The sequence below is a fragment of the Anastrepha obliqua genome, chromosome 6 (genome assembly GCF_027943255.1).
Source record: "Anastrepha obliqua isolate idAnaObli1 chromosome 6, idAnaObli1_1.0, whole genome shotgun sequence".
Taxonomy (NCBI): Eukaryota; Metazoa; Arthropoda; class Insecta; order Diptera; family Tephritidae; genus Anastrepha; species Anastrepha obliqua.
In genome coordinates, this window is record NC_072897.1 from 31,872,191 (window position 1) to 31,884,151 (window position 11,961).

The 11,961-nt window shown below is 39.2% G+C and overlaps 1 protein-coding gene across 1 annotated transcript; it reads right to left on the bottom strand.

The window, feature by feature from the left end:
- Positions 1–726: 726 nt before the first annotated feature.
- Positions 727–6,060, bottom strand: LOC129250303 (uncharacterized). The gene has a single exon (XM_054889939.1). The coding sequence runs from the start codon at positions 6,058–6,060 to the stop codon at positions 727–729; it is 5,334 nt and encodes a 1,777-aa protein (XP_054745914.1).
- Between the last annotated feature and the right edge of the window lie 5,901 nt (positions 6,061–11,961).

An 11,961-nucleotide genomic window follows, 5' to 3' on the forward strand; every position in this document is an offset into this window, starting at 1 on the left:
TGCATAGGTTAAGTTAGCTTTAAGAAATTTTGTAAAGTTCAGTTAAAAATTGAGAGTTGTGAAATAAATTATTAATGTAGTGATAATTAACTCGCGCCCAACGTGGTAGAAGGAATTCGCCGCGAGTATTGGTAATAAAGACAAGCAAGTCAAAATTTCTGTGTGTCTAAGACGACCTCAAGTATCTCGTCGCACCACAAATGTGCCGAAACCTTTGAGAAACCACAACAACTTCCTGCATAAGGACACCTGTACAGCAGTCGTTCTGTAGCATCCGTTCGCAGACGCCCACACGATTTGAACTTCGATAGACCCCAAGTATATTAGCTGTTCACTCTGCATAAAAGACTCCTTACGAAAGCCTGTGCTGGATTATTGCGGTATTTATATAAATTAAGACAGCGAATAAGAACAGTGTGTAGTCAACGAGCATTTTCGTTAACTGTTCTTTCAACGAAAAGAAAAACACGCTATTCCGAAAAAATACAATTTATTTTATATACATATGTATATACATATATTCGAAGTTAAGGTAAATAGAAAATTACGGCACGACGCCTCGAATTAATCTGCGCGACATGGTATACGATCCAATTGCAACTGACTTTGCCCTGCAGTTGGGCGTAGATATATACTTGCTTTGATTGCTGCGCAGAGCAATTTACAAAAGTTTGTGTATATGTACATACAGGTGTTAGAGTGCATGAGAGAGGGCAAGTGCATCGTTTATGTTGGTTGCGCTGACTGCGCTGCTTTCTGCATAACCAAACATCCTCCCCCCGTTGGAAGACTCGGGCTTTCAACCTCATCCTGTCTTGGCAATGGGCATAGCTTTCGGATGGCTCTTCGGATGACTCCATTTGCAGTTTTTAGTACAGCGACACGTGCCACACGATCTGATCCGTATATTAGTTCGGTGACTCTTGCTAGGGGCCACTTGAGAGGAGGCAAATTTTCGTCTTTTACTAAAACTATGTCGTTGACGCAGAGTTCGAAATTCTGTGTGCGCCACTTTGAGCGCTGCTGCAAGGTAGTTAAGTACTCCTCACGCCAACGTGCCCAAAATATCTGCTGGTAGTATGATACGCGCTGCCATTGATCCAAACGATTAAAGTTAATCTTCGTGACATCTGGTTCAACATAAGTAGAGATAGGAGCAGTGCCAATGAAGTGAGCTGGAGTTAGAACGTCTAAATCAGCCGGATTTTCTGAAAGTGGAAACAAAGGTCTTGAGTTAATAATTGCCGCTATGTGGCAAATAAGTGTGCGCAGTTCATCGAAGTTTAATAATGACGAGCCCACCGAGCGATGAAAATGATATTTCGCAGTTTTAACGGCCGCTTCCCAAAGCCCACCAAAGTGTGGAGAGCGAGGTGGAATGAAATGCCATTCTATGGTATTGGCTAGACAAAATTCATGAACTGCTTGCACATGATTATCGCTCAGGAATAAACGTTTTAATTCTGCCATCTCATTCTTAGCGCCAACAAAGTTGGTTGCGTTGTCCGACCATATACGAGTGGGGCGACAACGCGTTAGGATGAACCGCTTTAGTGCATTTAAGAATGCCTTCGTTGATAAGTCTGCTACGAGCTCCAAGTGCACAGCTTTCGTGGCAAAACATATGAATATGCAAATGTAACATTTTATGGGTTGCTTGTTGCGTATTTCGTTTTTATAATGGAATGGTCCACAATAATCGACGCCTGTGACCATAAATGCATAAGATGAGTTTACCCTATCTTCCGGAAGATCAGCCATAATATGTTCCGCTAAGTGCGGTTTAGCTCGAAAGCATAGAGTGCATTTGCTTACAACGTTCGAAACAGTTTTTCGTCCGCCAATAGGCCAATACTGCAGCCGAATGTATGCTAGTAGGGAACGAGGACCCGCGTGCAAATTGCGCCTATGAAAATGCATAATGATTGCCTGAGTGACAGGATGACGTCTCGGCAGTATGACTGGATGCTGCGCCTCGAAGTCGAAATCTGAATTTTTCAGTCGTCCACCCACACGAAGCAATCCACAACTATCGATGAACGGTGAGAGCGACGCAATGCAACTAGATGCCTTCACACCTTGACCGGCTTGAAGGAATTTGAGATCCTCTTTGAAGTGAAGCCTTTGGATGGTGCGCAGGAGTAGTTTTGTGCCACGGCGTATGCAATCAACAGTCAATCCAGAAAGCCGCAAGCGATTTTGGAACTTATAAATGTAACCAAAGACATGCTGTAATTTTTCAAATGAATTTATGAATTTACACTTGAGTGTTATGTCGACGTACTCAGATGTCGCAAATAACACCCTTTTGCGCATTTCTGGGAGTTGACTGACTTGACTGCAAGGCTTTGGCCAATTGTTTTTATCTTGAGCTAAAAAATCCGGTCCATGCAGCCATAGAGATGAGTTAATGAGGTCGTTAGAGGTTGCACCTCTGGATAAAATATCAGCTGGGTTAAACTTCGTAGGCACGTAGCGCCATTCCATACCCGCAGTCAACTCCTGTATAGTGGCTATGCGATTAGCTGTAAAGATTTGAAATCTTGAAGGTTCGTCACGGATCCAGGATAACACCACCGCCGAATCAGACCAACAATAATATCGACACGAGAAAAGTTTCATTTGAGCTATTTCATGCATGAGTTGCGCCAACAGGGAGGCACCGCACAACTCCAGCCTTGGAACCGTAAGAGTTTTTAAGGGCGCTACACGAGATTTTGAACATAGCAGTTGCGCCTGGTTTCTTCTTTGACTGACTGACACGACGTAAAGACAAGCTCCGTATGCTTCGATGCTGGCGTCACTAAAACCATGAATTTCATAGGCGCCATTCTGCTGGATTGACAAACGGGGAAACTTTATTTGCGGTATGCGGCCGAAATCTGCACACAAACTAAGCCACGATGAATGTAGTGATGAAGGCAAACTTTCATCCCAGTCAAGCCTTTCTTTCCAGATTTGTTGAAGAAAGATTTTGGCCTTTGAAATAATAGGGCCGATGAGACCGAGTGGGTCATAAAAACGAGCAATAGTTGACAAAATGGACCGCTTGCAATGTTTTGATGAAGGCTGCATTGGTGAGAACGCGAACAATAGGCAATCTGATGCAGGATCCCAAGTTAAACCGAGTGTTTTAGTTATATCGCTTCCATCGTCGAACTTAAGTAGTGTTTCTCGATCATCAGGTGGTATCGTCTGCAACAATTCAGGATTATTGGAGCACCACTTTCTCAACTTGAATCCTCCTTTTGCCAGCAGCTTTGTAGTTTGACTCATAATTTCCTTGACTTCTTGAATGGACTCACCGCCTGTAATAAGATCATCGACATAAAAATCGCGCTTTAATATTTTTGAGCCTATGGGGTAGACAGTTTGTTCATCAATGGCTAACTGGTGCATCGAACGAATTGAGAGGAATGAAGCTGGTCTTGTACCATAAGTGACTGTGTCAAGTTTAAAGACGTTGACCGGCTGCTGTGGGGAGTCACGCCACAAGATGCACTGCAGATAACTATCGGGCTCTGAGACTCGTACACAACGATACATCTTACATATGTCACCCGTCAAAGCGATTGGAAAGGTTCTAAACCGAAGCAATGTGTTGAACAGCTTAGGTTGTATGGTGGGTCCTGTCATAAGCAAGTCGTTCAACGAGTATCCAGAAGATGAAACCGCAGAGCCATCGAATACAACGCGGAGTTTTGTACTTGTGCTCTCTTCCTTCAAAACACAGTGATGTGGCAGAAAGTATTTGCAATACCGCAGATTGTTCTTAGTAACCAGTGACATATGTTTTAGATTCAAATACTCCCGTATGAATGCTGCATATTGGGCCTTCCGCTGTGGGTGGCGCTCCAATTTTCGCTCTAGATTAAGAAAACGACGAAACGCTTGTTGATAAGAGTCACCCAAGAGATCAATATTAAATTTTGCTGGTAGCCGGACCGAATAGTTCCCTGTAGACAAGCGCATATAATTGGCCTTAAAATGCGCCTCGCAGTCGAGCTCTTCCTTGGAGTATGTGGCGACAGATTGACAGCAACTTTCAACCTCCCAAAATCTACGTACTAGTTGATCGATTTGAACATTGGATTCGTAACCTATGTCAAGTGATGACTGTGCGGCCAATATCGCTCCCCTTTGCCGCTGCGATTCACCACCTGTTACAACCCATCCTAACCTAGTTTTCTGTAGGCACGGTAGACCGTGAGCTAACTTTATTTGTCCAATGCATAAGAGATCATAGAAGAGGCTGGCTCCAATAAGCATGTCTATTCGTTGCGACTTGAAAAAACCTCGATCTGCTAAACAAATGTTCGACGGTATTTTCCATTTAGAAATATCCAAAGTAAAAGAGGGTTGATTGTCCGTTATGTTAGGAGCAACCAACGCTGTAATGCAGGTAGAGTACTCTGAGTTTTGAGACTGAATATTAATATTGACAGTCAAACCATCAGAGGCGAAGTTTGCATTACCAAGACCCGATACGTAGGTGGATGACTTGGTTTTTCGCAACTGCAGTTGATGAGCAAGACGAGACGTAATAATATGCAACTGCGACCCTGAGTCGAGCAGTGCACGACATGGTACCCATGTACCTGCGCTGTTCTTAACGTTGATGACAGCAGTGGCTAGAAGCACAACATCAGGACTGAGATTCTGAGCAGATGTGACAATTGACGTTGTTCGTGAGATTGCAGCCAAGGTGTGGTGTGCGACTGAAGTTGAAACAAGCTTAGAGGTGTTTGGAGGTGCTAATTGGGAGGATGCTTGCACTGAAGATGCAGGACCTTGTGACGACATTAGTGAAGAAGAGGAGTCGATATGTAGCAGACTGTGGTGCTTGGATCCACACGTACGACATAGACCAGCATTGCACGTTCGAAGCTGATGGCCTTTTCTGAGGCAGTTTAAACACAAGGCAAGCCTTTTGACCTCCTTAAGACGGAGTTGTGGAGATAAATTTAAAAAAGGGGTGCATGAATATACAGCATGGTCTGTGTTGTCGCAAAAAACACAGCCATTGGTTGAATTGTTTGTATTGTTAGTAGCAATAAATGATTTTCTACCATGGTTAATAGTTCTACTATTTTTTCCCACCTGAGAGCCACGAGTATACGCTGCCATGGAATGTTCTGCATTCTCCAGCCTTTGACAACGCTTCTCCAGGAAACTTGTAAACTGCTCCCATGAGGGTATGAGATCTAACGGTGCAGCTTCCTCCCAATTTGCCTGCGTGATATTGTCGACTTTTTGCAGAAGAGTGTGTACGATTATACACCCCGCTATTTGCTCCGAAGTCCCCATGGTGCGTAGGGCGCGCAAGTTTGCATTTACCTTGTCGGATAATTCACGAAGCTTCACCGCTGAAGAAGTGTCCACCTTTTTAATGCCCATAATCTCAGTGATGTGTGCCTGAAAAATAAGACGCTTATTATTGAATCTTTTATTAAGCAAATCTAGAGCCACAGAGTAGTTGTTGCCACTCATCTCCAACGAACGAATTGCATCCAGAGCTGGACCCTTCAGATTTGAACGTAGGTGCTGCAACTTCTCGACATCCGTGAGGTCCGGATCCTTGTCTATAACGGTTGAAAACAAGGAAAAGAAATCTGTGTATTCCGTATATCCTCCACTGAATGTAGGCAGTCTGAGCTCAGGCAAACGTGGTCGACTTTGCAAAACAACTGTTTGCCCTTCCAAAACCGGATCGTGCCGCATGGTTGAACAGGATGGCATTTGAGATTGACGTTTATGAATCTCACGCCGTATGCGACACCGAAGTAAAAGGAGTAGCTCTTCAAAATTTGAACGCAGTGCTCCGCCGATTTCGTCAAAATTGAGCTCCTCCAAGCTGTCATGAGCCAAGTTAAACGTGCTGGAAATATGTTCGAGGCACTCCAACCGTACCTTTAAATCTACTTCGGTGAATGGATTAATTTTTTCGCCTTCGATTGCCCGTTCAATCGATTGCGCTTGTGCATAAATTGATTGCGCCTTACGTTTGTAAAAAATCTCCATATCCTCAGGTGACAACCGAGAAGCTTCGTTTGTTGCCATCATACAAAATATTAAAAATGTATTAACGAAAAATAATATATATACTATATATCCAATATTAAAAGTTTATGCGCGGGTTGAAGTTAGCAGTATATACCGTTTGAAGTTAGCGGTATGAGCAGGTTGAAGTTAGCGGGATATACCGTTGGAAGATAAAACTACCGGAATACCGTATGAAAATAGAGTTTTTATTGTTTTTTTTTTTTTTTAAGTTCGTACATATGCTACTTTAGTTATGTACGTGTGCTTCTGTACTTCAACTGTATTTTGCTTTATTTATTTCAACTGTATTTTTTATTTTATTTATTTCAACTATTTTTTATTTTATTTATTTCAATAGATTTATTCCACGAGAATTTAAATAGGATTATATTAATCGCGATCACGTCGGGGTCACCAAAATGTGTAGTCAACGAGCATTTTCGTTAACTGTTCTTTCAACGAAAAGAAAAACACGCTATTCCGAAAAAATACAATTTATTTTATATACATATGTATATACATATATTCGAAGTTAAGGTAAATAGAAAATTACGGCACGACGCCTCGAATTAATCTGCGCGACATGGTATACGATCCAATTGCAACTGACTTTGCCCTGCAGTTGGGCGTAGATATATACTTGCTTTGATTGCTGCGCAGAGCAATTTACAAAAGTTTGTGTATATGTACATACAGGTGTTAGAGTGCATGAGAGAGGGCAAGTGCATCGTTTATGTTGGTTGCGCTGACTGCGCTGCTTTCTGCATAACCAAACAAACAGTGAATAAGAAATAAAAGTGAAAGTATTGTGAAAAAAATATAATTAAAAAATTAAAGGGATATTTCAAAGTAAAGTAAATTAGAGGAAAATAATATTAATTTTTAGAGAAAGAAAAATTAACAAAGAGTAGTAATTAGTGCGGATTTTATATAAACTAAGACAACGAATAAGAAAAGTTGATCTATACTATAAAGGTGAATGTCTGTAAGTTGTCCGCGCATCACTACGAAACGACAACAGAAAATAACGTACAAATTTTTATACATTCATATTTTCACCCAATGGAGGTTATAGGCATGTTTTTATGATGGAACTCCCTTTCCACAGCCTCCAGGCCGAGCCGCCACTCTCATTCGTCACTAATAATCGAATATTTGCTTAAATTTAATCTAAAAAATCTTAGTTTTTCCTATTTCCCACTATTTATAGCACACTCTAGACTTCATAATCCGCATAAGCTGTTCAACTGTGACCCAAATGCAAAGTTCACAAACGGTTTGAGATAGAAAATTAATAGAACTAATTTTGCCTGATATTTTTCTGATTGGTTGTTTTGATTTCATTCAACGAGGCATAGCAACGGATGCCGGGTATTGTAATATTATGGTTATTAATAAAAAATTATTTTCTATGAAATTATTGTTTGTAATTCTTTTATATACATATCCCAAATTCCTCAAAACTACTCCTACGCGAGCGGGGCCGCGGGTTAAATCTTAGTTTTTCCTATTTCCCACTATTTATAGCACACTCTAGACTTCATAATCCGCATAAGCTGTTCAACTATGACCCAAATGCAAAGTTCAAAAACGGTTTGAGATGGAAAATTAATAAAAATAATTTTGCCTGATATTTTTCTGATTGGTTGTTTTGATTTTATTCAACGAGGCATAGCAACGGATGCCGGCTATTGTAATATTATGGTTATTAATAAAAAATTATTTTCTATGAAATTATTGTTTGTAATTCTTTTATATACATATCCCAAATTCCTCAAAACTACCCCTACGCGAGCGGGGCTGCGGGTTAAATCTTAGTTTTTCCTATTTCCCACTATTTATAGCACACTCTAGACCCCACACACTCACAAACGGTTTGAGATAGAAAATTAATAGAACTAATTTTGCCTGATATTTTTCTGATTGGTTGTTTTGATTTCATTCAACGAGGCATAGCAACGGATGCCGGGTATTGTAATATTATGGTTATTAATAAAAAACTATTTTCTATGAAATTATTGTTTGTAATTCTTTTATATACATATCCTAAATCCCTCAAAACTACTCCTACGCGAGCGGGGCCGCGGGTTAAAGCTAGTAAGAAATAAAAGTGAAAATATTGTGAAAAAAATATGATTAAAAGCTTAAAGGAATATTTCAAAGTAAAATATATTAGAGGAGAATAATACTAATTTCCAGAGAAAGAAAAATTAACAAAGAATAGCAAATAAAAATAATACAGAAAGTATTTGAGAAAAGTTTAAAGACAGTTAAGAAAAAAAATAAACAGTTAAATTAAACTTTTATAAAACCTTGTTAAATGTATATATATGAAATGAGTAACCCAAACCAAACATACCAATCCCTCCAAATCCCAATACTATACCCTGATTCAGTGAATTTATTATCAATGTTGTAACGAACGTTCTTAGAGACACGGACATAGAAGACATAGGGACGGACCAAATAATTAATCCTGAACATCTTAATAATTTAAATGAACAAGACAAAATACCGGACATTGTCAGGCCTGTTGGGGAATTTTCAGGAAAAGAAGATGAATTTAATTCATGGAAGAAATCGGTAGAAAAAATCCTTAAGATCTACGAACCATCTGCAGGAACGCCCAAATTCTATGGCATTTTAAGTGTCATTCGAAATAATATTATCGGCGAAGCTGATGCTATTTTAGAATCATATAATACTCCATTAAATTGGAAATCCATACTTAAATGTGTAACACTCCATTATGCGGATAAACGCGACATATCCACCTTAGAATATCAAATGACCACCCTAGTACAAGGCAATCAATCTATACAATAATACTACCAAACAGTTTACAAACATCTACCACTAATACTAAATAAAATAGGATTTATGAACATATCCCATGAAGCAACCTGCCTCCTTACACAAACTTATAGGGATAGAGCCCTCGACACGTTCATACGTGGACTAAAACGAGACCTTCCACTCCTACTCGGAATGCGAGAACCTGTTGACTTACCACAGGCACTCCACCTGTGTTTAAAACTCGTAAACCAAAATTACCGTGCGAACTACGCTTGTAATAACCAAAACAGAAAAAGTTTTCAGAACCAAGCTCCACCAGTCCCACTAAGAAGATTCAACCCGCAAACCCCACAAACACAACAAACATTTTACCCCCAGTTAGCGTACATCCCGCAACCCCAAAATAATGCTAACCATAATAATAATTTCCAACGACCCTTCTTTAACCAAAACAATAATAATCGTCCACAATTCGCACTACCTCGAAACTTTGAAACAAAGCACCAGCAAAAACCAGAGCCATTGGATGTAGACCAGAGTTTACAAACAAGAGGAATAAACTATATGAATCGGCCACCATCGAATCAAAATTTTCAGGGAAAAAGACCAACAACAATGCAACCACCAAAACAGGATAAATGACAACGCAATTTTAATATAGAAACACAGTACGAAGATGTAACCAACACACCATACCACGAAGGCAATCTAACATTACCCGACGCTATCAGAAAGTATATTATTATATTTACATCGATGGCGTTGTTATATTCAGTAAAGATCAAGAAACCCATTTTAATGATATTAAAAAAAATTTTGATACCTTGAAACAAGCAAATTTAAAAATTCAGCTTGATAAATGTGAATTTTTAAACAGAAGTAGAATTTTTAGGTTTTATTATTGCGGAAAAGGGTCTAAGACCAAATCCCAAAAAAGTAGAGTCAATATAAATTTTGCAGCCCCCAAAACCTTGAAAGACTTAAGATAATTTTTAGGTCTGTCTAGTTTTTATCGCCGCTTCATCAGGGATTAGCGAAACTCACGAAACCCCTGACAGCCCTTTTAAGAGGGGAGGATGGACATGTGTCCAACAATCGATCCAAAAATATTCAAATCACATTATATGAAGAAGCCTTAATTGCATTCGACAAAATCAAACTTTCTTTGACTACAGAAGATATAATACTAAACTATCCCGAAATGACAGGCCCATCGTTTTCATATCTCGTACATTAAGCGAAACAGAAGAGAACTACGCTACCAACGAAAAAGAGATGTTAGATATCATCTGGTCATTAAGCAATTAACGTAATTATCTCTATGGGTAACGAAAAGTTCAAATCTTTACGGACCATCAGCCTTTAACTTAGGCCCTCAGCAATAAGAATAATAACAATAAAATGAAGCTATGGAATACCATCCTTGAAGAGTATAATTATGAATTATACCACAAACCAGGAAAGACAAACGTCCTAGCAGACGCCCTATCCAGACTACCCCAAATCAACCATCTACCAAATTCAGAAAATGACAATAATTCACTAAGCGAAACTATCCACAGCGACATTAGTTCTTCACATCATTTGATACCAAAAAGCCCAAGAACCAATAAATGTGTTCAAGAGTCAAATTTTTCTTAAAGTAGAAGAAACGTCATCTTATCAATTTCAAATTATATTTCCAATTTATCATAGGCATATCATTACTGAAACTGAATTCAACCAACAAAATTTAATAAATCTTCCGAAAAGATATCTAAATCCATCGGTTATTAATGACCTTCATACCGTCAATATACCAAAACACTTGTATGCTCTATGAATTAATTTCGACTCAAAAAATTTGTGAATATTTTCATCAAATTTGTATAGTTTTAAATTTACTAAAACGCCCATACCAAATTGTGAGAGGTCGTTTTATACACAAAGAAAAAACATTAAAGTTACTTTGATTTGAAATGTTGGCGCATACAATAAATATTCAAATCATTCATCAATAAAACATTTATTAAGTTTGTTTTGAAAACATAAATTGAATAATTTTTCGTTTATCAAGGGAACATAAAAATGCACAAGGAAATGCCTTGCAAAATGCCGCGGCTATTCGTCAATTTGATTACCAATATATTGTACTAAAGAGAGAATTCGCTGTAATCAGCTCTGTTAAAAGTTTGACCACACTCCGTCGGTGGTTAGACTTCATTTTTGACAATTCACACTATTCGTAGCTCGTGAGACTTCTCTATACATTAACGTTCTCTGCTATATCTGCAATAAATCGTGTGAACGCCAACAAGCGAAATTCTGCGAATATGATCACGCGGCATAACAGGTGAATGAGGGAATGCATAGGTTAAGTTGGCTTTAAGAAATTTTGTAAAGTTCAGTTAAAAATTGAGAGTTGTGAAATAAATTATTAATGTAGTGATAATTAACTCGCGCCCAACGTGGTAGAAGGAATTCGCCGCGAGTATTGGTAATAAAGACAAGCAAGTCAAAATTTCTGTGTGTCTAAGACGACCTCAAGTATCTCGTCGCACCACAAATGTGCCGAAACCTTTGAGAAACCACAACAACTTCCTGCATAAGGACACCTGTACTGCAGTCGTTCTGTAGCATCCGTTCGCAGACGCCCACACGATTTGAACTTCGATAGACCCCAAGTAATAGGACTATGAATAAGTTCGTGCGGTTTTACAACAGATGGCGTAACTTGATTATTATTCCATCGATCCACATTTCCAAACATTCATTGGAGAGCTACTGTCGTAAGGCACAAACGTCAGTATAAGTTTTTTATTTGAAGCGGAAACAACAATATTTTTACCACACTTGAAAATGTCGAATTTCGTGCCAAATAATGTGTTTTTGCGGGGAATTTTTTAATATGAAGAAAAAAGCAGCCGAAAGTCATCGTATCTTGGTGGAAGTTTATGGTGAGCATGCTCTAGCTGAGCGAACGTGCCAGAAGTGGTTTGCACGCTTTAAAAGTGGTGATTTTGGCTTGGAAGACGAAGAACGCGAGGGTGCGCCGCCAAAGTTCATGGATACCGAATTGGAGGAATTGCTCGATCAAGATCCGGCTCAAACGCAAGAAGAGGTTGCAAAAACTTTGGGAGTTGA

Coding starts and splice junctions, on each gene's coding strand:
- LOC129250303 (XM_054889939.1), bottom strand. CDS start 6,060: ATGGCAACAAACGAAGCTTCTCGGTTGTCACCTGAGGATATGGAGATT.